Source organism: Takifugu rubripes, chromosome 17 (assembly GCF_901000725.2).
Source record: "Takifugu rubripes chromosome 17, fTakRub1.2, whole genome shotgun sequence".
NCBI lineage: Eukaryota > Metazoa > Chordata > Actinopteri > Tetraodontiformes > Tetraodontidae > Takifugu > Takifugu rubripes.
The window spans coordinates 13,980,310-14,007,765 of NC_042301.1; the positions used below are offsets into that span (position 1 = coordinate 13,980,310).

The following is a 27,456-nucleotide window of genomic DNA, read 5'->3' on the forward strand; positions in this document are numbered from 1 at the left end:
TTGGCTCTTCTCAGTCTAACACACATTACATACAATTTACTGCCAGGGACTCACGTGTGTGTGTGTGTGTGTGTGTGTGTGTGCCCGTGGTCAACACGTGTGCTCGGTCTGCATGGCAGCGGCCACATCAAACCCATAAAGCAACGTTCCTCGGAGATGTTACCCCATCCATCCTCATTCTCCCGTCGTGATTTCAGCACAGGGAGGGGGGGGACTAAAAAGTCAAACATTTCAGAACCTGAAAAAAATTAATAAATAAAAGCAAAGGCAGGCTACATCTGGCTCAATTTCTCTACTCAAGGCTTCCAAGTATGTGTCTGGGGATGAGATCTGGTGGGACGGAGCCCGAGTCGGCTTGGAAGCAGTAGAAACGGGTGTCACACTGGAAATTTATACAGTGCAGTTCAGGGAGCAACGGCTGTAAATTGACAAGTGATGCTTGTGAGCAGCGTTAGCCGTCTGTTTCCCTTTCTCTCATCTTCTGTCTCTTCCCCCCGCTCGCCTTTTCTTCTCCGAGCATCGCTATTATATCTTACATCTGCGCTCGCCCCGAGCATTATTGTTAACGGGTGAGAGGAGCAGAAACAAGTCGGAAGAGCGTAGGGGGAGAAGAGGTAGAGACGTGCGAGAGATGTGCTTGTGTTGCAAAATGAAACAGTGACAGATGGAAAAAAGGAGCCGATTTGAAGCCAGAATCTTTAATCTTGGTGTTTTTCTTGGATGAGGGTGACTCCTTTGTCCCGTTCTGGCAGCGAGGAGAGGCAACTGTAATCAGACTCAAACAATATACATAAACACACCGTGACAAGAAAAAAACCCCAATCATGCGCTCCAAAAAAAAAAAAAAGAAACGTGCACTTATACCATTAATTATAAAGTCGGTGATTTCTGCCTGGAAAAATGCTTTAAAAATATAGTGGCGCTATTAGTGGGAGTGTGAGTCTGTACCCGCACGTCCAAGATCTGATGGGGTTATGCTGCTGTATAAATGTCTGTGATGGGGGGGGCACGCTTGTTATTAATGCAGGGTCCTTTTTTTATCTGTCCCTCTGCCCCCGTTACCTTTGGAGGGACGGTTACCGTCCACACAGGGCGCGTTGCTAACAGAGTTGCTAACATTGTTGCTAACAGAGCATAGCTGAGTGTGTTAACCCCCCCCCAAAAAAAGCTTTGATAGCATTGATTTTAGTAAATCTGCCAAATCTTCACCTTTATATTCTGAATAACTTTTTGCTTTTTTGTCTCTCTGAACTGTTTTAACAAAAAAAAAAACACACGTCTGCCGCAGTTTCACACGAGCTTCCATTTTTACTTTCCATTTCAGGAAAAATACGTCCCAGTAAAGTAAAAACGACAGAAAAAAGGAATCATCCCCGCGTTTCTGCCTCTCCCCTCCCCGTCGGAGTCGGCGCTCACAGTTTTCAGATGTGACATATGGTAGACTCCTCTCCCACCAGCCCGGCCCTCGCACCAATTGAGAACAGACAGATGCTAAGACCACTGTGACAGCTCTGTCTTTTTCCATCCCTCGCTCTCTTTTTTGGGGCTGTAACGATCCTCTCTGATATGGGAAACATGCTGTCACATCTGGGCCTGACAGGGAAACAAAGACCTTTGGGGCGGGGGGGGGGGGGGCAAACATAGGTTGAGTCGGGTGCAGATATAGAAAGTCTCACGCATGTGTTATGTGTCACGGGCCCAGGCATCGGTGAGGGTGCTGCGAGGATGATGATGCCCCTTCGGGGTGACAGCACGATGAGATGGGTGCGTAGCTGTAGCGCTGTACCCCTCCCACCCCACCCCTCCCCTTCCGCTCACCTCCCCGCTCTCATTAACCTCACCTCTGATTGCCCCCAGGACTCCCTTGTGCTAATTAGAAAGGGGGAAATATGTCGTACACACACACACACACACACACTCGTGGTTGCTCAGCTGACAGAAAGCTGACAGTAGGTGTGAGAATGAAAGGCTTGTCTGCTATTGTGTTTCATCAGTTGTGAACGTGTTGCCAGGCGCTGGTTAACCCCAGCAGGTGATGGCGAGCGGCCCCCGTTGATCCCTTTCACAGAGGCAGCCTTCATCTCCGCGATGCTCGCCCCTAAATTGGCGCTCGAATCGGAAAGCGAGTGTTTTTCACGACTCGACACAATTACGGGATGAAACTGTGAAGCGGTCGTTCCATTTCCCCCCGCCAGTGTCACGTTATTATCACAAACAATTAGAGCGCGGTAATAAGCGCTAATAAAACTAATGCGGCGCCCGCGTGTTAATGAGGACTGACCTTTGTGACGAGAGACACACGTTAGCCACACAAAGACCGCGGCTAGCTCGTAAAAAAGAGGAAAAGAGGCGTGACATCTTGATTTAGGGGGCATTTTTTGTTCGGGGGTGACGTTTCTGGTTGAAGAAAGGATTTGTGTTCCCTCCCGTGTTTTGCTTTTTTTTTTTTTTTTTTAACGTTACATGGTGGAAGGTACGAGCGGCAGCAGACAAACATGTTCTGGGACTTGTACAGCAAATAGGCTTTTGTACCTGGACCCGACCCGGGGAGAACTGGGAAAGAGAGGAGGGGGGGTGGGCGGGTAGTGGAAGGGAGTGTGGTGGGGTAATAGAACCAAAGAGAGGGTATTTAAGAGCACTTGAGTGCCGGCGTGGACGTTGTCCCTCGTCCCAGTGGACAGATCCCGGACCCTCTGCACTGTGGCATGATTTTTCACTTTAGAGAACATCACTCAGCCGCCCGCCGTCCGTCCCCCTCTCATTTACCCCCCTTTTCCCCGTCACTGCGTGCTCCAGTGGCTCCATCATCCCCTCTCACTCATTCTGACACCGAGCGTGCCCGCGCCGCGCACACACACGCGCGCACACACACACACAATTTGACCCATTTGCCCCCCTGCCATGGGTAGTAAATAATTCCATTGTGAGAGCCATTAGCAAGCATCTCAGGGGTTAAGGGAGGAAATACACAAACAGTCAGATGGGCGATTAGACAATAAGAAGATGAAATGTCGACTATTGTTTGGTTGCTTATTGTTTCACAGAGCTCACATTAGACCTGAGGCTGATTTATACCCTTAATGTCCTTTTAGATGTCTGTCTTTTCTCTCCCATCATTACCAAAAAGACAAATAAATCTGAATTTTAACACGCCTAGACACACGCTCCTTTTCCCGTGCTGCTGCAGCTTCCTCTGTTAGCACAGTTTGGGGGTCAGGATCCCTGAAAGCAGAGGACAGAGACGTAAGTGGACCTGTCTTCGGCTCACATGCTGCGTCCCGACATCATGATGGTGCATTTGCACAGAACTGCAGTTTTCTTTCAATGTTCACCATGAAAACTGATTCTGGAACCAGCACCAGGCGCTCATCCTGCACAGACGCCTTTCGGGACGTGATTTCGCCAGGTCTGGTATCGCCACACCAGCCGGTCCTGCCTGCAGGAACCTAACGTGTCCTCCGGGCTTGAAGTTCAGCCAGTGTCAGAGGGTTCCTTGTATTTTTCCACCGGCGTGTCAGAGGATTACACCGCCTCACACGTGCACACCCAGGACATCAAGGCAGCGCAGCGTAGTGCCCGCCTCCGTAAGCTGGGGCTGCCTTGCTCAACACACCGCTGGCACTCGCTCCACAGCCGCCTGCAGGGATTGCCAGTGGCAATCATGGTGCAAGCGTGCGCGTGCGAGAGGTTGTTTACCAGGAACACAACACGTGTTTCTTGTTGGGTTCACGTCCGGGACATTCTGAGTCGGTCTGCGGTGACTGCCGCTACACCTATGGTGGGTTAAACACGGGCTACTCTCTCTTTTCTGACACTCTCCAGGTTTTTTTTTTTTAGCCAACCGGACCAATTTTGATAAGACCCAGCATAGCACCCCGTTAGCTAATCGTCCCTCAATTCAAACAGTTTATCGGTAAAAGAGGAAAGAAAAACACCTTAAACAAACTCATGTAAATGGGTAGAAAGTGAACTGAAGCTATAACGTGCCAAGCACATTAGCCAAGGAGAAGATATGTCATATGTGAATTATCCCCGATCAATATATAGAGTTGAGTGATACGGTGAGTCCTAATTAGGCCCCCCCATTCGACCAGGCATTCACCTCTCTCCCACCTTTTCTCGACTCTGCTCACCCCCCCCCCCCCCCCCTCCGTCTGTGGGCCCGCACACACAGACAAAGAGCGTATACTTACACACAGGCAAGGTAACAGCTGCGAGACCTCTAACCCAGACGACTCTCGTCTTCCGGATTGATCAATAGACAGAAAAATAACATCAACGGCCCATTGCACTCGCTTTCATTCTTCGCTAATCATTATTTCAACGCTATATCTCTTGGCCCTTCCCCTTTGTCTTTTGCAACAGAGAGGGAAGTTTATTTCCCACAGTGCCTTAGAATTCCCACAAGCCTCTATGCCCCCATTTTACCTCCAGGACACAGCCAGACACCCTGTTAGAGGCTATTACTGCCGTTAGCACCCTCCTCCATCCCAACAAGACACAACCTGGACATTAGCTAATCTATACTTATTGCATCTGGGTTCCTCTCAGAGTCTTGTAATTCACATGGAGACATATTAGTGCGACATATTAGGACTGCAACAGGTCCATGAGGTGTGATGCTACACTGGCGCTAAATTGACTTAGCCCAAGTCTCACGGGTCATCGTGGGGTGATGTTGTAAGCTAACAACTAGGGCTCAGTCTGCGTGTATTGAGTTTCTGTGATGGCTGTTAACTGGTGGTGCTACACAGGACAGGGAGGGGGTGTGGACGCTGCTCTGGCTCATTGCTTTTACTGACAGGAACCCTACAGACCACAATGCTACAGGGATCAATAGTGCTGCACTGCACTGTCAGACCAGGCCGAATCCAAACACAGACTGATTACATTATACGTGGCCTTAAATCTGGACAAGCAGCCCGGGCTACCGGCACATCGTGCATATTCTTGGAAGCTCAGACATCTGAAGAAGTGGCCGACACGCACATCCACCAGGGTTATGTTTTTGTTTGGCGATCCTGGACCCGAGCGTCCAGGTGGCCCTCTGAACAAACAGAACAGTGGCTCGCTCCACTTCCCCCGTGTCACCAAGGCCAAGTCCAGACATTGTGTTGGCCCGCCGCGCCTGCTGACACGGCCACTCGCTCCTCCGGGGATTTGTGGCCGGGTCAGGGAGTTGACATTTTTTAAAGGAAGCTGCATGGAGAGTTACCAGAAGTTGACAGTCCTCCTGTCACGTCCCAGCGAGGAATTCCAAAACCTGCGCCGTGCACACCTCTCACTACATGAAACAATGAAGCTGTTGAACGCTCCTGTTCCTGCCTAGCAACACCGCAGCTGTAGCTTCACGCTGTAAATCAATGTGCAGTAAAATAGCTGAATAGTAAAATTAACTATAGGTGTAAAATAAAGCTCTGCCTTGTAAATTATGCCTGTTGAAAAAAATAAAAGTACAAATCAATCATGAAACACCAAAAGCTACATGAAAAGTGAGTGTGAATGAATATTTGCCACAAGGGGAAATGGAGAGTTTGGTGTACCGAAGAAGAGAAATCGAGTCAAATGAGTGTTTTGGGGGCCAGATGTGCTCTAGATGGATCAAACATCTGCTGCCTCTGCAAGGCTTCAACAGTCTCGAATGACCCCCATCGTCCAACCTTTCCTACCATGAGGCCTCATAAACCCTCTCTTACTCACTATCTGTCTCTCTCATATAGATCACGATTTGTTTTTTAACTTTAACTACTTCTAAAATCATGTTCAACGCGCAGCCTCTGTTCCTGTTGCTTCGCGGTGCGGCGTGTTTTTGATGGTCCAGAGCTTTTCTCGCTGTTTAAGTTACAGTATAAAGAGGCAGGGGCAGAAAGTAATGGTGTTTATTTTTGCAGTAGGTAATCACCATTCTGGTACTTATGACAGTAGACAGACCCAGGGACCTGGAACCGTGCCCCGGGAGACCTGAGAACCACTTCCCGTTGTACTCACATGATCTCACACACACACACACACACACACATGCATATGCAAGCACACATAAACACGAACATCCTCTGGGCCGCTGGCAATCGGAGCCCCTGGGCCACAGGGATAGATGTTTTCTGGCACATAAATTGAAGTCGTGTAAATTATGTTGCGGCCATATTGGCACACTCTTCTTCCAAGATGAATGAGCAAAGCTCCATGCCAGGCAGCAATTCCAGGCTGTGCTGTTTGTAATCTGGGACCGTTTTATTTACAGTGTCTCATTTGACTCCGATATGTTGTCACTTTTAATATCATTGTTCTCAAGAAAACACCACCCCATATCAGCGAAATATGGAAAAATCTCTTTGCTGCTGCTTTACTATTAACACGTTGTTTCTAATTTACCAAGCAGATGCAGAGTTAACTTGACAGGCACAGACTCTTCAGGGGCACCAGACCCCCCTTGTGGCCTTTCCTCTATATGTGAGTCAGGCCGGCGGTGTTGGAGTGGAGGGAAGCTACTGGAGACTGAGGCTCCAGTTAATGGTGTTGCATCTTCCTGGCAGCATGTCAATAATGGCTGTGATCACATTAAGTAAAGAGTCCATTAGCTTATTTTCTTTCCTCTTGCATCCTCCACGGCAAAAAGAACAGAAGAATGCTGAAAATCCCCCCCCCCCCCCGCCTAATGTGCAGGTTTACCTACATTTACATCCTGTATCCGTGCACATGATGACTAGGAGATGATTTTGCACACATATATAAAGCTTTTTATTTTGAATGAAACATTTTAGGGTGTTGTTACAGGTTTTGTAACCCTTTGCTTGATTATAGTCTTCAGGATTGCTAAAGGTAGAACAAGCTGGTCCACAAATCAAAGGAACAGAATGAACAAACCCAGACAGGAGGAACACGTGACCGCTGTGGTCAATGAGCGTGTGCGAGTGGACCCTCTGTACATCAGCCTCCTGCCAAAATAGTAATCAAGGCAACGCACACAGACAGACACACACACAGGACGGACAGACAGACACTGTGCTGCCTCACTGCCTTCCATTGGCCTTGAGGGGGCACAGCGGCCCCCACATCTGTCTCCCAGACCCACGACAGACCTGGCTGTTTGCAGCCAGACCCAGCAGATCACACAGATCATCTTCAATTAGTGTGACCCATCAGGCTGCCTCAGCTCCTCCCCTCTTCTCTGAGGCTAACCCCTGAGCTCAGCGCTAAGCCCACCGAGCTCCACGCACCCACTGCGGCCAGGGGTCCCGGGGCACAGCTGGGAGAGGCGGACCAAAGTTACCACGTATGCTTTGTGAAAAGGGGGAATCGATACTTCCGTCTAAATTCAGACGTCGCGCGTGAGGGTTCGCGGGAGAAGTTCTTCAGAGGTTCGATGCCCCGGTGGGTTCAGTGGGCCGCTCCATCTGTACGCCTCCTTCACCGTGTTTACTTTTCTTTTTAAAAACATAGAGGGACAGAATTAAAAGGTTGACCTGAAACACCAGATGTGCCAGATAGTGACACCAGTCTGTGACAAAGACCTGCAACCAGGCGCTACATCTCACTCGGGTCGATTAGCGAGCCCTCGGCGACCGCTAACACACAGTCATAAAATTTTAACCAAAGCCAGGAGTTAAATCAGGTGGAGGGGTGAAGCAGGGTGTCCTGTGGCCCGTTGGTTGATCAGTGTGTCTGGCCGCTCCACACTCACTCACTCCAGAGCACAGCAGTCGTCCCCTTCAGCTACAATACGTCAACCCGGGCAACATTAGAGTGAGTGTTAATTAAAAGGGTGCTATTATCGGCGCTTCTGGTTCTTCACGTGTAAAATAAAACTTAAAATATTGAACATTCTGTCCTGCTGTGCCAACACATTCCAAATCGTTGGCTTTGTTTAAGTAAAAGATACAAAGAGCATTTAAAATAGATGTGAACATTTTTGTTCGATCAAAGAAAAGGAAAAAAAAAACAAGAATTTCGACAATTGCAAAGGAAATGTGGTGAAGTCCTGGATGTTTATTAATGAAGCGAATGCACATGAACCGAAGTCACACTGTAGAAATAAGAAGTTCCTTTGTTGTATAGAGCTTAAAAGAGGAGTTTACTCTGATCACAGAGTGCAAATTTCAACCTCGATGAGGTCCTCCTCCCACATCTCGACACATCTCTGCTACCGATTTTCCTGTGGTCCATCACAGGAGAAGAAGTAAAGCCGGTTGTTCACATATGACCCCTGACCTGCCACTGGGGAACCAATAGGATAGAAGCTTGTGTCTTAGGAGCTCTTGCCCTCTGATGTGATGGCTCCAGGCAGTGGGCTTTGCTTGAACCCATCCCCCATGGAACCCCACGCCACTAGATCCTTTGCATTATTCATATGGCCTGAGAGGGGTGTGGAGAGAAACAGAATATGGAAAAGGAAGCATCAAGGTTCAAGACCTTCTCAGATCACAAGGAACTTCTGCTTAACCTCCCTTGAAGTGGCTAACACAGGGATAGAATGTTTTTTTTTTTTTGTATGAGGAACTGGATCTGAAAGAAGGAATGGAGATCAATGGCGGTTCCCCAGAGGGTTGGTGGAGATCGCCTTCACTGAAGGTGATGGGTGAATCAATGCGGTTCCCATGGTTCTCGCTGCCATTGTGAGAACTGGGTTCCCCGATTGCGAGTGAGGTCGCCCGTTAAGTTACGCCGACGTCTGTGTTGAACCGGTCTGGTGCCATTCGATGTGTTCCAAAAGGACAACAGGATGGATGCTGTGGACGACGCAGGTGCTGCTGGAGCAAAGCACTTTAAATATACAGGCAGCGAGATGTTCAAATGATTGTTATTCATTCTACAGAGCCAAGCACAGCATCTCTTTCCAAATCACTTACCCTTCGAGTATAATAGGTGAGGATTAGTGAGAAGCATATAGATGATAAGCTCTTAATCCCAAATGTACACCATGCCAGCACTGCTGCACAGCCCATCTTTTAATAAAACCCTGCAAATAAGTGGCTAATTGCATAATCGCCTGATTTCTTTTAAATGACGGCGGCGCCGCGGCCTATGACAGGCCCATCACTCGCTCGTGCTTGTCGGCAGCAATTTGCATGGTGGACACGCCACCATACGCCCACACACCTTCCAGTGTATCGGAGGCAGAAAAAAAAAAGTTAAAAATGCATCGCAGAGGCGGCGGGATGAATAAATACACCCATCGCTGGGTTAATTCTAAGAGTCAGGCACAGCAAATAAACTAGCAGCGGCAGGCTGTCCACCAGACAGAGTAGGTACTCCATCGTCTCTCTGCTGTAATTATTGGCTAATAGTCATTAACCTGGCAAACAGAGGTTTAGCAGTATTGTTTAAAGGAGTCTGTGATGCATAATGACAGACTAATATGTCATAGCACTGGGGGAGATGAGGGAGGGGCGGATTAATGAGATTTTACTGGAGGGAGTGTGCACCAAGAGGTGGGGCGCGCCTGGAAAATGTAGTGGGGGGGGGGGGGCCACATTAAGCTAATTAGGAGATGAGTGCCTACTTGTAAAAGTGCTTCTAATGGCATATTTGTTTCTCTCGCAGCACCATAAGACTAATGCAGGGTAGAGTTGTGAGACTCGCGGCAGTGAGGGCGACCCGACTGTGTCAACACGTCGTGGAGTATCCCTGCATTCGTTTCGCCACTTGCTTCCCTTTTTCTGTGTCTTATGATGTGGAAGTGGGGGCGCGGGAGTGCACGTTTGATTTAGAGGCTTCCCATTTAAATGAAGCCTTGGTCATTGACCCGCATATAACATTGGTCTTAACATTATTCTTACACCAGCCCCAAAAACATCAGCATGCTCAACTAAACCACGTTTCTTAGAAGCGTGTGTCTTAATGAATGTTATTTATATCTTTGAGCATTATGCACTATAAATCCATTTAAAATGATCAGATGTAAATGTTCAAACAAGCATGACAAACGTGTCTGTTGTCTCTTTTCTAGAGAATATTAAAAGGAGCCTCCACTTCTTAAGAAATGTGGTTGTACGACTGTTTAAGGATTCACTTTTGAATCTTCCTTTATTATTTTTTTTTGTTTCAATTAAATCAAATGGAAGCACTAATGCCCAGATGGCCACGCAGTGTGAAATAATACGTAGTGCCCAGGCTAGAATTTAAAGTCGTACCTCTGGGCAAAAAACTCCAGAGCACACACAGAATGAAAGTGTAAAATGTTTTTTAATGTATATTTAACACAAATACCCCAGTGACTATTGATGCTTGGTCTCAAAAGTGTGTGTTTCTCCAGTATATCTGAGGGCGCCATGTGAAGCCCTCACTTTTATTTTTCTGTTTTTCTGCTCATCTTCCTCTGCGCCTCTCCCCATCCTCTCTCTCTTTAAACATTTATCTTCTGTTTTCTCCTTACAGGCCCTTTGTGCTTTGTGATGTTGGTTTTTACAGCTTTTTACTCACCAGAGTTGCCATTTATCTTTTATAGCTGCCAGCAGCTAAGAGCACAACTGAAACGTTGCCATTTCACTGTGACTAATTGTCACCGCTTGCGTTACTTCCCCGGTGTCACATGTGGCTTCTCCCACAGGGATCTGTCTGTGATAACACCTATTTGTTCTTCAGCCCTATCTTCTGCCAGCAAACGCACACACTCCATCTCGGCGCGTGCATGTAGGAGCAATTGTCTTCAGTGAAAATTTCAAACCTTTTGATTTGCTTGCTGCTAAATGTGGAAATTCTTTTAACATAATAATGAAACGTAGATATCACAGATATATCACAGGGTTTCTGTAAATGTTCACCTTGTACGAGCCTTTGAGTTTCACGCCCAGAAAAAAATCTTGCCCTCAGAAACTAACCCCTGATCAATCTTTTGCTTTACCACACTGATTATGCACAATCAATAATGGTTTGTGTTTCTGTCTCCTCTCTCTTCTCTGCTGGGACATCCAGGATGCTGCAGGCAAGGTGCTGGACCGCTGGACCATCATGTCCAGAGAAGAGGAGATCATCACCCTGCAGCAGTTCTTGCGCTTTGGGGAGACCAAATCCATCGTGGAGCTGATGGCCATTCAGGAAAAGGAAGGTCAGGCGGTTACGGTTCCCTCCTCCAAGACAGACTCCGGAATTAGGACGTTCATTGAAAGCAACAACAGGACCCGCAGCCCAGGGCTCCTGCCCCATCTGGAAAACAGCAGCCCCTCCAGCATTCATCATTTTGAGAATATTCCCAACAGCTTAGCCTTCCTCCTACCCTTCCAGTATATCAACCCAGTATCTGCCCCCATGCTTGGCTTGCCCCCCAATGGCTTGCCTATGGAGCACTCCGCTCTCAGACTCCGCGAACCAAGCCTGCCAAATCAAGGGGAACCGGTAGAGACCAGCGAGTCGGAGGTGTCGCTGTCACCCTTCCGTACAGGCCAGAGCCCTAGCCGTGGAGCGATGGGATCCATGAACAGTATCGAACCTAAAACAGAGCCCAGCAACAGGGCCTCGCCCATCTCCCCCAGCCCCTCCAGCCAGCAGGGTCAGCAGCAGCAGTCGCAACAGCAGACGCAGCAACAGCATCAGGGTCAACAGCAGTCGCAAAATCAGGCTCAGCAGCCCAACAGCTTGGGCGACCACCAAGTCCACCACCACTTTGTAAAGGACGAGCACTCCAAAAGCATCAGCCACGCTTCCTTTAACTCCAAGATGCACCGCATCCGTCGCATGGGAGCCACCTCGCGCAAAGGTCGGGTGTGCTGCAACGCATGTGGCAAAACCTTCTACGACAAAGGCACACTTAAGATACACTACAACGCCGTGCATCTGAAGATTAAACACCGTTGCACCATCGAGGGCTGCAACATGGTGTTCAGCTCGCTGCGCAGCCGCAACCGCCACAGTGCCAACCCCAATCCGCGGCTGCACATGCCCATGCTGCGTAACAATCGCGACAAGGACCTAATCCGAGCAAATTCCACACCTGGCACGCCTGTCATTTCGAGCTCCAAGAGTGGCGGCTTCACCCTCACCAGCCCTGGAAGGCCACCGCTGGGTCTGACTACCCCACCGGTAGACGCTATTCTTCAGTCACCCCTGCAGAGTCCACTGGTGTTCCCCACTCTGAAGTCAGTCCAGCCAGTCCAGCCAGTGCCTCCATTTTACCGTACGCTACTGTCCCCCGCTGACCTCGTCAGTCCTCCAGTGTCGCTACCCACCAGCCCCATTTTGCCCACCACCACAAACAGCACCACGCTGATGGACCAACAGCAGCATCTTCTGGCGGCTGCAGTCGCAGCTTCAAACCACAGCGTTCACATGTCGGACGCAGGACCCATGTCTCACCGCTTACACGGCGCCAACCACGACATTAGCGCCGGGAACACGGACCCCACACCCAAAAAGAAGCCTCGTAAATCCAGCATGCCAGTCAAGATTGAGAAGGAGGTGATCGACGTGGCGGACGAGTACGAGGACAAAGATGACGACGATGACGACCACCTCCACCACAATCACCACCACCATCAGTCGTCCCTCCTTCACAACAGCATCAAAATGAACGGAAACTGCAACAGCAACAACAACAGCACCGGGAACCACAGTGGTGGGAGCGGACAGCAGTCCCCTTCCCAGGACGAGATGAGCCCCGGCCTGGCTCTCAGAGGCCTGATGAGGCAGAGCGAAGACGAGTGCCAGGAAGGCACAGGTAGCGACAGCAGAGGGGGCCACGACCTTCAGGGGTCCGGCGAACTGCGCTGTATGGACAGCTTCACCTCTGAAGACCAGGATCACGAGAGGGATTTTGAGAACGAGTCCGAAACCTCTGATTCCAAGATGTTCTACCGGGACGAGCTGATAGATGTGGACGAACAGCAAAAACAAATGATCGGCGGGAAGGGTCTTGACAGGGACCGGGACGATGACGGCGAGGACGCCCATTTAAGAAAAGAAATGGACGGCAAGGGTCACGCCACGCCCTCCCCTCACCAGCCCCCCATCAAGATCAAAGAAGAGCTCAATGATCCTACCTATGACATGTTCTGTATGGGCCAGTATGGCCTCTACAACGGAGGCATGGCTGCAGCTGCTGCCACCGCCGCCACTATGGCCGCTCTACACGAGAGCTTCATCTCAACGATGGGCTACGGTGCCAGCCCACCTAAATTCCCTTCATCTCAGTCCCCAGAGGGAGACCCACGCTCCAGCCCCGACCCCAAGATCTGCTACGTGTGTAAGAAGAGCTTCAAGAGTTCCTATAGCATGAAACTGCACTACAAGAACGTGCACCTCAAAGAGATGCACGTGTGCACTGTGGCTGGCTGCAACGCTGCCTTCCCTTCCCGGAGGAGCCGAGACAGGTTCGTGATATTTTTATTTTAACGATTGCAACAGCCGAAGGTAGGTCCAATAGAACTTTGTAGAGCTGTGGTTAAATTAATTTATCAGACATGAACAATCCATATTTATTATTTCTTTTCCTTTGATCTTTAAAAAGGTTGACATTTAGCTAGCTAGGCTATCGCTTAACACCTGCTAACAAATTTAGCATGGAACTGATTCAGGGACATCTGTTCGGTGTCAAGTCAGAATTCAGAAGTCAAGAGTGTCGGGATGAGAGACACATACACACACATGTAGTCGTGCACCAGGCCTTACCCCGGAACCAGCTGCAGCATGTTGTTTACCTGCCCTCAGTACCTCACCTTGTCAGAGGGAGATGTGGTGAATACATTAACATCGGGAGCAGTTCGTCAAACCGCTGCATTTATTAACGCATTAGAAGGTGAGGGCACCCGCGCTCATCCGGCTTGTTAGCACGTCTCGGTTCCAGTCACTCCTCAGAGCAGCTCTAGGTGAAACAGCAGGTAAATGATACAACACACACGAGAACTCTAGAAGATTACTCCAGCCCCTGGCTAGCATAGCCTCCCTGGGATTAGAAAGAATACTTGCACCATGAGCATCTACTCTGGGGAGTCACTGTTTAGAACAGTATCCCAGCCACATTCTCGTTAATTGCTCCTTCTCAGTCCAAATCTGCTACATCTTCTTTAATAACAATGTAATTAATATATTGTGGCACTAGCTTGTTCACCCTCCATTCATTAGCCGCGCAGAAATAGAAAAAAGTAGACGTCAACGTAGAGAACAGCATATCAGCAGAACCCATTCTACAACCTGGCTGAGTCTGCACACCCAGTTTAACACATTCCAAAGTATTTACAAGGAGATAACCTGAAAACTATTTGCAGACACCTTATCTCTCTGTAATTAATTATACTAACACTGTTAAACAGGTGTTATAATGCATAAACCATTAACCACCTTATCTGAGAGCATTGCTCTAGATAGCAAGTCTGCAGCGCTTTAACACAGGCAGCGGATGGCACAGAAATGCTGTAGGGCTTCTGGTGTGCTCGTATTTTTACAGTGGTAACTCGTGTGTGTGTGTGTGTGTGTGAGCGTGTAAGAGAGAGAGACGGGGGAGTTGAGATAGTTTGATGAGTAAATGCCACCACATAAAAGCCTTTTCTAACACACAAAGTGTCAGGACATGTGGGAAACTGAGATAACGGCGCAGCTACGAGGGACAATCGCCGCAGTCAACATAATGTATCTTTGATATAGTATTGCCCTGGTGAGTGAGAGCTAAAGTGCACTATTGTTTCCATACTTTATCTGCAGGGGTTTGAATTCTTTATAGCATATGGGACATATTACTCCTTTGGTTCAAACAGGGAACATGCAACAGAGGAAAGGACAGTGCGTAGCTGGAGAAATCCTGGGGCTTTGAGGCAAGTCGATACATGCGCTGGGCCCTCATCAAATATGTCCCCAGTTAATCCTCTAATGGCAAAATGTATAGTTTGCTTTAATGGTGGCAATAAAATGGAGATAATTTAGCTGTTGTCATGAGAGTATTAGCTCTTGAAAATTCATACGCAGAACTTGTTGGGGAAATTAAATTAAATACAGATTATTAGATGCATAAAGTAGCTTTCATAATGATCCACCTCAGATTTGGAGGATTCATTTAAACCATCCCCTATTGCACAACGCATAGTTCGGAAGAAAGACTTGATTGTCTTGCTCTCCCTAGCTTTCCATCACCCTGGTCCAAACACCTCTGCAGAGCTGATTAGCTCATTGACCGAGTGGGAAGCCAAAGTCACACAAACACAATCGGACACCAGCATCAAAAGCTCTGATATCAAAGCGGAAAAGGAAAAAAAAAAACAATAGAGGTCATTTGATCTACAAAGAAATGCGCCTGAGAGCCGGCAACATTGTCAGAGTGAGGGCCTTTGCACCGCAGACCCGGTTTGTTTCTGTCCTCTGAAATCATTGGAACGCTGCAGAGACACTCAAGTCCTTGAACTTGATGTCTGACTTTCACAATAAGATGCAGGAGTACGTCAAAGTTCCAGTAAGGTTTCTATTTCCTGTCAGACGTGACGGCACCTGATTTTTCATCAGGTAACTACATTGTTTGCGTCACTCATTTGATGAGTTCTTCATTTATATGAAAGATAAAGATTTTCTGTGAGATGTGTCTATTTCTGACTGAGGAAGATCAGAGTTTACAGCGGGGCCTTTTGCTCGCATCCTCCTTGTCGCTCGCTGACAGCAAATAAATGCTCGCATATTTATTTTCTGGCACGAGTGGCGCTGGCAGTGTTGAAGAAGCTCCGTGATTAACAGCTGGAACCACGCGTGCGCCAGTAATCATCGCCATTATCGGCCTCGTCAATCATATCTCTGAACGCAACAACCAGACTCGTTTTCACTTCCTTACTCTTCGCCGTTCCTACGTCGGGAGAAGGTGTCCTCTCTCTTCCGCGTTCCCGCCGTGCGGCCGCCTGTGCTCCCTTCGCGGGCCACAGAGAGAGTGAAGGTTAATTACGTTGGAGAGTCTCCTTCCTCCCTCTCCTTCCTCCCTCCGTCTCCCCGTTGTTCCTCAGGCCCCTTCCCGGCATGTGGCCCCGGCTTCGCTGCCTCACAATCAGCTCTCTGTTTGTCTCCCATAAACAAAGGCCGCGCTGCTCATATGTTAGGAATCTCCCGCTAAACTGTCTAAAGATTAGAATGATTGTATATCCTGCAAATTATTAGATAAAAATAAGAGAGCGAATGGAAGAATTCCACTTGCGAAGACATTGTGTATTTCACTGATCTTGGATTGTTTGCAGCATGTGCTGCGGAACAGGCCGTAACGCCGAGCAGATGTAGCGGTGACAAAGAGTGATAAATGCTACGATCGCTTCTTTCCCCTCCCACTTAGGCCTAACCTCATAATACACGTTAAATGACAGGGAAGACAAAGAACTTCTTGTGTCTGTTTAGTACCACTAAGCCCTCCATCTCATTTACACATTATGAGTCATTTAGACGACATGCGCTCGCGGACACGGGCGCGGGCGCTGACATCCAAAAACAAGGGCAAGGGCCATCAGATGCACCAAAAGATGATTAACGCCGGCTGGGACGGGCGCACGCTCGCTCACAACCTCCTCTGCAGTCAAAAAACGGCCTCTCCCGAGGCCTCCCCCGTGTTTTTGGCAAAGATGAGACTGTCAATTGAGTTGGCCAGCCACATTACCAGCCAACAGGGAGGTAGAAGGGGGATTGGGGGGGGGGGGGGGGTAGAATGGAGTTGGTTTCTGGGGGTGGGGGTGAGGGCTAGGAAATGAAGCATAAAGCCTAAATTTGATGAATGAGAGGATAAGTGAATTATGCCCACTGTGTGTGGATTTAGAGGACTTACTTTGAATATGTAGGACAGGGGTTATAATAAAAATAACGTTTATGCAAATGCTCATATACTGAGCTCTTTGTCTTCTTTGTGTGTGGTTCAAAGACAACACAGCAGAGGTAAATGTGATTGTTGCAATAATGTGTTCTAACAAAGTGGTGATGCTGTCTGAAATGTCTGACTTTCCATATCCTAAGGTGAGATAGTGATGGTTAAGTTAGAGCTTATTAGCAGTGTGACGGTGTTGTTATAGAGATGGAGACATGTACCGAAGGACCTGCCTACCTGAGCATCATCAACAGCATCCAAAACCTGCTCTTTAATCCACTAAATATGGCTCCCGTGGAGATGGCCTCATATATTCACCACTGATTAGGGCATATTTCAGACTCCGGCCCCTCACAGCCACGTATCCACACATGCGTTTGAGTAAAGAGGGCTAAAGCCCCAGAGACAATGAATCATGACTCCCATATTTTTGCCATAAGCTAACGCCATATGGGTGCAACTGTACTATCAAAGGATGAAAAGAAAGAACAAAGGGTCCGTGTGATCCGTTTGATCGAAGTTCCACTATATGGAAGTACTATATTTTCTGTTTTCTCACACACACGCAGACAAAAGAATGTGCAAACACTACACGCGTGCAGTGACAACCACGGCCAATCGATTTGCCATGCTCTCTCTCTCTCTCCTCGATGCTGACGATGCTTGAGTGGACGGGTTCCTGGTTGCCTGGTTCACAGAAAAGGGTCCCTTAAATGAATGTATTTTTACCTCTTGCAGGACAGTGTCGGATAGGGAAGTAAATAATTAAAGGAAAGGGACCCTTTTTGACTGCATCAACCCTGCCACTGCTGGTAAGCTCTACTATCCATTGTGACTCCATTTTGCCTGTCCTGCTAAGGACAACAGTTTTTTTTTTTTTTTCAAATTAATTTTGTTTTCTACACATGTGCCCCCCCTGCATGGAAACCCTTCACATTAAAGGCTCAGAGTGATTGCATATTATCCTTATTTGATGTCAAGTGCTGAGCCGATGCCAGAGGAATGGGCAGTATGTATGTCGTACCCGATATCGGTCATACGTGGCTTACGTTTTCTTCTGTTTTGCAGTTTTGTTGTCACGTATGTGGAGTGGGTCCGCTTATTTTCCGACTACTCGACAAGAAACTGGAAAGAAAAAGTTGATTTTCGCAAACCAGTTTTAGCTTTGCATCCTTTAGCATGGCTTTGTATGCTAACCCAAATCCTCACTAATCTTGTCCCGACCTGGCATGGCACGCGATGTTTGGTGTCTGTCATCAGCTGCGCGATACACTTTGACTTGTGTTTGGTGTGGGGGGGGGGACGCTCATCTTAATTAAATGCAGCGCCACGTGAAAACACGTTTGCCGAGACGCTCAATTAAGCCACCTCTGATAGGGGATGAAAGCGGTAATGCTGTCAGGGCCCTCGTGCTAATATGCTATCCAGTTCTCCTCGATTATCGCATTACCACAGCTCGAATCAATTGATAAAGTCCCATTCAATACGGTGAAGTATTTAATTGAGTTAGACTCTATTGGATTTGAGAGCTGAGCGGTGCAGACGCGCTGACAGTGATAAACACTCGCCGGACAGTCCGCCGGCGTGATCCGACGGGATTGTTTTGAGGAGAACTGCAAACCGAATTTCGGTTCCTGTAAGACCGTCTGTGTCAGCAGAGACTCAGGGGACATCAGACTTAAGATAGCGTGTGTAAAATGTAAATGTTCAACAGTATCACGTGTGCAGGAGTGCTCTGAATGAATGAATTCTCTCTATCTTTTAGGCACAGCTCCAACATCAACCTGCACCGCAAACTGCTGACCAAAGAGCTGGACGACATTGTCCTGGACCCCCAACTTATGCCACTGCCCAAGGACTTGAGAGCCGAGTTACTGGCCAAGATCTACGCCGGGCACCACATGGGCTTGGACCCTATGGCCGGGATGGGCATCGGAGGCGTCGGCCTCGGACCCACCGGCCTGAACTACAGTGACCGTTCCCCCACAAACTTTGAGTATCCCCACCACCCTCTGAACCAAACCTTTAAAAACTACCACGCCAACGGCTTCTCCAGGGGCCAGCCAGATGATTACATGGTGTTGGACCTAAGTACTACATCGAGTGTTCAGTCCAGCAGCAGCATCCACTCTTCCCACGAGTCAGACGAGGGCAGCGACGAAGGGATCCTTCTGGATGACCTGGAGGAAGAGGGAGAAGAGGATGAGGAAGAGGGCAACAGCGAGGGGGAGGACGGCCCTCAGCGTGCCGGGACGCAGGGACGGCCCGGGAGCGGAGAACTGCGGGGGCAAAAGCGCGGCGAGGGGTTGGAAAGCTCCTCCTCGCCGTTCCTCCTTTCGTCCACCGGGGGCAGTAACAGTGGGATCCTCTGCAGCATCTGCCATAAAATGTACAGCAACAAAGGGACCCTGCGCGTGCACTACAAGACTGTGCACCTGCGTGAGATGCACAAGTGCAAAATCCCAGGTTGCAACATGGTGTTCAGCTCCGTGCGCAGCCGTAACCGACACTCACAGAACCCCAACCTGCATAAAAACATGCCCTTCTCTACGATTATAGACTAAAGGACTCGATACCTTTCCCTGCCGTCTGTCTGCCCCGCCCCCCTTCATTCCTCATCCTTATTCCTCCTCAATTTAGCCCCGAACGAGGGCTGCCGAACGCAAGCTAAACGCCTGTACGTCTCCTGCCCGTGCTGTAAGTCAAGACATTTCGATGACCCTCTATAAGATACGTTGACTCTAAATACAGTTTATTATCGTGACCTTTGACTTTAAAAAGAACAGTATAGCATTCTGACGCATGGAGTTTTCTTTGTAAACCAGCTCCATGTCTTTTTTGTTTGTTTGGGGGTTTTTTTTTTTTTCAAAAGACCTGCCATCGTTCCTTGCAGACGCCTCCTCGATACTTTCTCATGTCCGTCTCCAAAGAATATATTCAAACTCTTATTTGTGACTTTGCTTGCAGAAACGATAGTGATGACGAAAAAAAAAAAAAGAAAGAAAATCTTCTCGTCGTATTTGTGTAATTATAGCTTTTAAATGAACCCCTTACAAAAGCATGACAGCTTCATTTGTAAATAATGTCCCAAGAGGCTTTTGGTGTAAAAGAATTGTGTTGATGGTTGTTTGCTTCTTTTCTCCCTCCCTCTCTCTCTCTCTCTCTCACTCACTCTTTCTCTTTATGGTTTATGTTACAGTCAAGTACAGCTTTCAGCTATAGGCAAAGCAGAGGTAGCATCTTATTAGCTTCATTTATGTTAGCTCCAAAGACAAGTTTTAAGCGGAGTCCTTGGGGGGGACAATGAGAATATCATGTGGATACGCAGAGAAAATTCACCGGCATGCTTTTTTAAGGCTCCTACACTGATATAGTTCTCTGTATTTCAATTGATTTTTTTCCCCTCTCTTTTGTTTATGAGCTTTAGTAATTCAGTTTTTGCACTTTTCGCATCTATACAGGGGATGTGTAATATAATGAGGACTTTTGCAATGGGTAGATTAAGATTAGGTGGTTGTGGGCCAGCGATGCTCCGGCGCCCACGGAAATGTCAGTAAAGTACTTGTGCCATCTACGTTTTGCACGTGCTCCACTTCACACGTGGCTGAAGAAAAACCAGACGTCGGATCAGCTCTTCAACTGTGACCAAACCAACTTCACTTAAGGAACCCCCCCCCCCAACAACAAACTAACGTGATGCACTTCTTAGTCTTACCTTTTTTTGCCTGTGATTCTTTTCATACGAGTTTCCAACGACTCTGCAAAAGCAACAAAGGGGAGGGGTATTTATTGGTTGGTGATGTACCTTCATGAAGATGTTGTGGAGTATAACAACTCTTTTTTTTTGGTAGAAAGAGGAAAAAATAGAAATGGTTCATGGGTTTTCTTTCATTGTCAGTGTGTGAACAATACCACGTGTTACTATATTTGACAGGTGCTACTCACAGAGGGACGTATGCAGTGTTAAGTGCTCCGTATATCATTCGTAACATCCATAACGGTGTTTTCTTTCATTTGTTCACAATGTAGATATGCCCTGTTCCGATAAAATGTTCCAATTCTCCACCTCGGCCACGCGTTTACAGTTTACAGCCCCCCCACCCCCCCTTTCTCAGAGAGAGCGCTGATGGAGGTGAAGGGCTGAGGAGAGAGGAAGGGATGACAGCAGCCATCATTAAAAATGTGCTGCTTTGCCGTTACCTGGAGGCGTCCCCACCACCAACCCCCCCCATCCTTTCCGTCTAATAACTCACTTGTCACTCCGTTACACTGCGAGAAGCCAAGGCTGCTGACGAGACGGCGCCATTGGCAGGAGGAGAGGAACGAAGGTTCTCAACATTTCAATTTGGCTCAGGCAATTTAGCACAATTCGGCTCCTCTATTCATTTTCCAGACGCGCTTATTGTTATTCGGGGACGTTACTAATTAAATTCAAATCCTTGCTTTGGTTCCCTCTCCCTCTGTCTGTCAGAGAACAGTCATTAAACAACCGTCTGACTCCATTTCTTCAACCCGCCACTCACTTCCCACCTCCACACCCCACAGCGCAGGTCCTACAGGGACACACACTAATAGTGTATGCTTAAGTTCACTGGACGGCCATGGCATAGGAAAAAGGGATGGGTAATTGCCTGTTTATCCCAAGTGAAGGGAAAATTGAGTACAGGAACCCCTGCCTTCTCCCCGGAGTGGATTTCACAGAGGCGCTCGGTGCCTCATTCACTCATTCGATCCCCCCGGCCTTCGCTCTAGCAGAAATAAAAAAAAAAGTGCTACTCCAGGAACCCCGCTGACAGCTGTATCGGTAGCCACTCTCTCTCTCTCACACACACACACACAGACACACACATGGAGGAGAGTGACACACACACTCGCCTATGCTTCCCAGTCCAGAAGGATGACGCAAAATTGCTAACTTTGTAGCGATTGGAAACGAAAGTTCTCTCAGCACATTAGGTGATGTTTGCTACCTAGCATTAGAAATAGGACAGTGATATGTGAGTGAGCATTAAGCTAATCCTGGAGCTACATACTCTCCCAGAAAGTTGCACAATACTGTTAGCTTCTACACTTTTTAACATGAATCCACAAGCTACTTCTTAATGTCCTGCTTATCCATTTTTCAAGCAACAGTTGCGCAGCGTAACCTCTCTAGAGGTGTACCGAAAATCACAGGAGAGATTCTTGTGCTACATCCTTCTCTCACCTCCTACAGGCACTTTCTGTGCTTGGCAAGCTGCTGATGATACCAGCAGAGCTCAGAGGCTGAGAAGAACACGAGCGGGTAGGCAGAGGGATAGAAAAGAGGGAGAACGGGCTTGGCAGCAGGAAGAAGTCTGGCCGAAGCCTTGTGGCAGTCACTTAACAAGGCGCGGAATGCTGGGATAGGAGGGGGCGGGAGGGCAGCGGAGATGATCACAAAGTCCGACCTCCCCTGAGAAATCCCTAATTTCAGTTTTTGCCTTTTCGCTCTTTACTTCTCCGGCCGTATGCGTCCAGGCGCGTTCGGCTACGCCGCGACCAGGCCGCGGATCCACGAAAGCACATCCAGTCCTGCGCCTCTGCAACCCTGACCGCCGCAGCCAGTCTTTAATATTTGATGATTTGAACGTCTGTTATTCTGCCATTCTGCACAGCAAAGAGAGGCTGAGCGCACTGCTGCGGCGGCTAAACTGTACAACCGGCGCAGGCGAACAGGAAGTGACACTGCATGCTATCTTGTCCAGTTCATGTAGCTCATGTGGGACTAGACGTTAGATGGGTCGTCATAAGAAACACGCAGATAGATGAAACACACACACACGTGGGCTTGTACAGATGGTTCATCATAGATGTGTTATATTCTTAAAACAAATATACCCTTGTTGATTTGAACTGGAACCTGTGAAATGATCCTAAAACATGTACTCATATGTTTTCCATGGTGCCAATTATACTTTGCAGTCTTAAAATATGAATAAGCTTGAAGCTTGTGGTTTTATTTTCGTTATCTCTTGTGGATTTTATTTTTATTTTTTTTTGGGGGGGGGGTTCTTTATGTGTGAGTTGAACAGCCCAGAGCGAGGGCTCTGGGCACCGGCGCTCGACAGCATTGCATGGCTGCACAGTCACACTGCAACAAACAACACTCAAAATGGTGGAATTTGGAAGCCTCGTCAAAACTGTATGTTACCAAAACCGGTGTTTCCCATTTGAAGACGGGAGGAAAAGAATCTCCTTTTGAAAAGACTTGTTCTTTTTTTCCCTTTTTTTTGCCTCTCTTGTATTTGTTTCTGTATCATAACTGTCTATGGTTTTTGCATAAAATGCATAAGGGTTTTGGGATGTAAATGGAATTTTATTCATATTTTGTCCAAATACCTCTTGTAATTTGTATCAGAATTCTTGTACAATTTTTATATTAAAGATTTATCAGTCACTGGCATTCTGTCATTGCAACGGAAAGGAGAAAATGCATTTTCAGCAATATATTCAAGCGCCATAACAATGTGTCAATCAAGCCGGTTGAACAGGACACCGATTTCAGCAGGTTTTGCTGGGCTCGTTAATTACCGTGATAAAAACCACCAGGGAAAAGGCTATCTTGACCAATTAGTGGACGATTAGATTAATAGAGTTATTAAAAGATGTAGTGGTTTGAGGAGGAGGAGCTGTTGGTTTAAGCAAATTATGGCGATGGTCAGCGAAGGAGACGGAGGATGTGCTCCACATTTCATCCCATCCCGTGAAATTAAATTAAACCGGCATGGGAATGTTTAAAGAGGAAACAGCATTTGATAAAAGGTTCATTTCTGAAAACTGCAATGGCTTTATTTGAAACTTCTAACGGTGCTAACGTCAGTCAACGGAATGATTGTTAAGCACAGCTGGACATCGATGTGACGCCGGCGACAAGATGCTGACAGCAGACAAATGCAGGCTCGCGTCTGCAAACTGACCTGAGCTGACATCATTTGCTGCGACCGGGGCTCAGATTACAAATTGATAGGAGCTCCAGCAGGATGTCATGTTTGCTCTGGTGACCAACAGGAACATAATGCCTGTCCCCACCCCTCCCAACCCCATCACAGCCACGGAGTGACACAGGTCCTGTTGACCTTGAATTAGACACCACTCCTCTTTTTTTACACACCAGATTTTGATGTGATGACATCGCAGCATGTACCACACACACACACACACCTCAGTGACATAATGCATTCTCTTTAACAGCCCTTAAATGTTATGGGGACAAGCCAAAATGTCCTCATGTCCCAAAAATGGCTCTGGATTGGATATACATGTGTGCACACACGTACTTGGCTATGGACACTCCACAACAAGGATGACCTCCCTGCCTCTGTTTTCCAAAGGCGACAGGTTGGCCTGACAAATCCACTGGCCCTCTGATGACCTTTGAGAGGTGGAGCTCTTTGCTGTCAGTGTCATGGACGGAAGAGAGACAGAGAGAGAGACAGACAGACAGACAGACAGGGAGAGAGAGAGAGAGAACTGAAAATCCAGGGATGGCAACGTTGAAAGATCAAAGCTGTCCATCGGCTGTCCATCAGTCCTCTTGTCTCACTGAGTCCCGAGTTTATTCAACAGTCTGCATCGGTCATACGTTCGCCCCATTTCTCAAATGTATTTCATGTTTGAGCTGATTCAGCAGAGATTTAAACACTAATAGTGCTGCGACTGTTCACTTTAACCTTTAAACACCTGCGAGTGCAACTTACAAGAACAACACATAGATCCAATTTCTGCTATCCAGCAACAACAGAGATTATTTTGCAAAGTTATTTTATACAAATTCAAATGAAAACTGTCTTTTTGTGGTAGAAAAGCTGTCAGAGAGAAGCGATTCTAACACAGAGAGAATATGTGAAATCGTGTACAATAAGGGGCTGAATATGAATCGAGCTGTTCTGCAGCGGCGCCCTTCAACGCTGACAAGCTGTACGTCTGTAAAATTAGCCCCAGAAAGCCTGCAGATGTAATAAAATGCATATCATATTTGTTCTAACGAAGCATTTTGTGTGAAATTAGAAGAATATGATGAAGATACATTTGTCGCCAAAAAGAGCTGCAAAAAATGATTCTATGTGCTGGACACGCACAAAAGTAGTCACGGACGGGCAGGTTTTACACCGATGTCCCTTAGAATAATCTGGTAAAGTACATCTACAGCATATATTAGATGTGGGGATTGATTTAATTTAATTTTTAAAAAATAAGGGGAAGTGATTTTACGGACAAATTAATTGCAGCGACATTCGTCCCAGAGGTCCTCTCCAGCCCGGTGACCACAGGGATGGATGTCGGATTGACAAAACATGGAATGTGCCTTCCAAATCTCTCCATCCTTTCACCAGAATGCGGAATGGAAATCATTAAATTGGATGTTTTGGGATTAAAAAAAAAAAAAGATGCCAAAAATTCCGACACGGCGAGCAGAAGCGTTCGAGACAACGAGGGAACGACTTACCAGGGAAATTTAAAATTTAAAGAACTAAAAGAGACGGCGACTGCTGGCTGGGGTGCGCATATGTTTAAGACTCTTTACTGGGGTTTATTGATTTGGTTCTACACCAGTGAGGCCTGCAGTGCTGGCTAACGCTATTGACGAGCCATCAGTCTTGTCCAGAAGTGTGGAGGCATGCAGCTCTTTTCCCCAAGACCGACCGAGGAAGGAGAAGGGAAGAGGAATAAAGAAGGAGAGGGGAAAAACATCAATGGACAGTGATGGAGAGCGAGGAGGAGGGTGAAGATGCAAGCGCAGCAGACAGATTCCGACCCCCGTTCATGGTTTGGGAACACTAAATTAGAAAAAAGACAAAGGGGATGAGAGAAGGAGAAACTGTAAACAGCCACATCGATCCAGCTGGTGTTGGGCAAATCAAACCATTACAGCCCCATGCCCTGCGGTGGAGGGCGGCAGGGTAAATATCTGCACACCTTCCCAGTTAAAGGGAAGTTTGCAAGGACACACGCAGGATTTTTTAAATTTGGAGCTGCTATTTAGCCTCTTTTACTGTCTAAAATTGGACATGCAGCAGGACAAGAAGGAGTTAATTCAGAGGTGGGTGGAATGAAAAAAAAAAACCCTCTGGCAACCCAGGGACAGAGGGAACGCTGAACTCATCACAAACCCCTCTCCTGGCATCCGCCAGCACATAATGACCCCAACAAGACGGGAATCCCTTTTAATTAAAGTGAAGGGAGATCAGTTAAGCAGATGGTTGCCGACAAATATTAGGGGAAATAGAATGTTTAATGGCCTGTGCACTTATCGCAGACTATTTTCCACACCCAGCCCCAAACTGATAAACAGGACAGAGCCTTGTTAATCAACCTTACAACCTTTAAAGCCCAAGATAAGGGAATAATTCGGGATCTTTGTAAATTAGCTTGAGATGTGGCTAAGACTCTGGCCCCCTGCGTACGCAGGGCCAGGGTGTCGGGGAGGGAGGAGAATTTCTATCAGTATAATAGCCTTGCGCCGTGGTGAAGAAGTTTAGGGGGAAAGTACTTTTTTCCAGGGGATAAAGGTATTTTTCCAGTATTTTCTTGAATTTTTATTCTCCTTGCGGTTTGACCCTCTTGCCACCATCCTGCTGCGTTCTTATCAGTGACACCGGAGAGTCGCCCGCCTCCGCAGAAATAATCTAAACAGGGAGGCGGGGAAACGGCAGCCGGGGCCGGTGGCCTGGGTGAGGAGGTTAACTGGCCGTCACCCCTCTAAATCAGACGCAGGAGGGGGTGGCCTGTGTTTATTTTGCAGATGATGGATCGAGGAGGAAGGGATTATCGGCACTGGCAGCGGCCCTGCGAGAGCGGTAGCAGGTACTGCGAGAAAAAAGCCCCACACAGGCTGGATTCGTGTGCAGCGGCTGTTTTAATGCACGTGACAGGGGCTGCTTTAGAATTGTTATTTTAATTCCGGTTTTATCAGGGTTTATGTTGGTGCATCCTAACTGTATATACATTTACCTCAATATGCTGACAATCCCTGACTTTTCCCAATGCAATAAAAAGAGAGCACGGACAAATGTCGTCCCGTCTTTATCTAAATTGAAAACACACTGGCTGAACTCAGCGACACCGCGATCCCACCTCCCTCCAGCCCCTCTCTTTTCAGTCACACAAAAGAGATCATACTTCATTTAGACAAAACTGAGAGCGTTTCTTTTCCCCACACTTTTTTTTTTTAACCGGTTAAGCTGTTCTAAGATTTGTGTTTTTCCTTCCTGGCCTCTTGGAAAAAGGACACGGATTGAAGGTAATTACACAGAAAAAGCAGACATTTATCAGTGCCTGCGGTTTGGGACCTTAAATGGTCCTGCTGACAATTTTCCCTTACAGTAGGCCACTCTTGAGCAGGCGAGTTTCTGGTCGGAGCCCCAACGCTTGGCTCGAAGGCTCAGAGTGCTGCCATATGTCGAGACTCGCCGCTGCCAGCAGTAAATATGCTGAACAAGGCGACTCGAACCATGAACTCCGTGCCTTGGCAGAGGGTGCGCGCGGCGGCTACTTGCCGGGGCAGCGTGGAGAAGAGAGATTTCGTGATTTCTCTACCTGTCTCCCGGTCTGCCGGGGCGTCAGATTGAACATATATTTCATCCCTCTGTCTCTGCAACACACGCACACAGATGCAGACTCATATTATCTGAATCCATGGAGAACATCCCAGATTGCAATGGGTCACACCTGGTTATACTAACTCCCCATCT

General features: G+C 47.7%; 1 protein-coding gene across 7 annotated transcripts in view; it reads left to right on the top strand.

Annotated features, from left to right (window-relative positions):
- The window catches only part of bnc2 (basonuclin zinc finger protein 2), a 119,360-nt gene extending 96,198 nt beyond the window's left edge, over positions 1-23,162 (top strand). For 6 of the 7 annotated variants that reach the window (XM_029850428.1, XM_029850433.1, XM_029850429.1 and 3 more), the window contains 2 exons: positions 10,912-13,301; positions 18,510-23,162. In XM_029850428.1, coding sequence (XP_029706288.1) covers positions 10,912-13,301; positions 18,510-19,308 — 3,189 coding nt within the window. In that variant the 3' untranslated portion in view covers positions 19,309-23,162. Of the gene's footprint in view, positions 1-10,911; positions 13,302-17,482; positions 17,557-18,509 lie in introns of all 7 variants that reach the window. The other variant, XM_029850434.1, reaches the window with a different exon arrangement.
- The last annotated feature ends 4,294 nt before the right edge of the window (positions 23,163-27,456 follow it).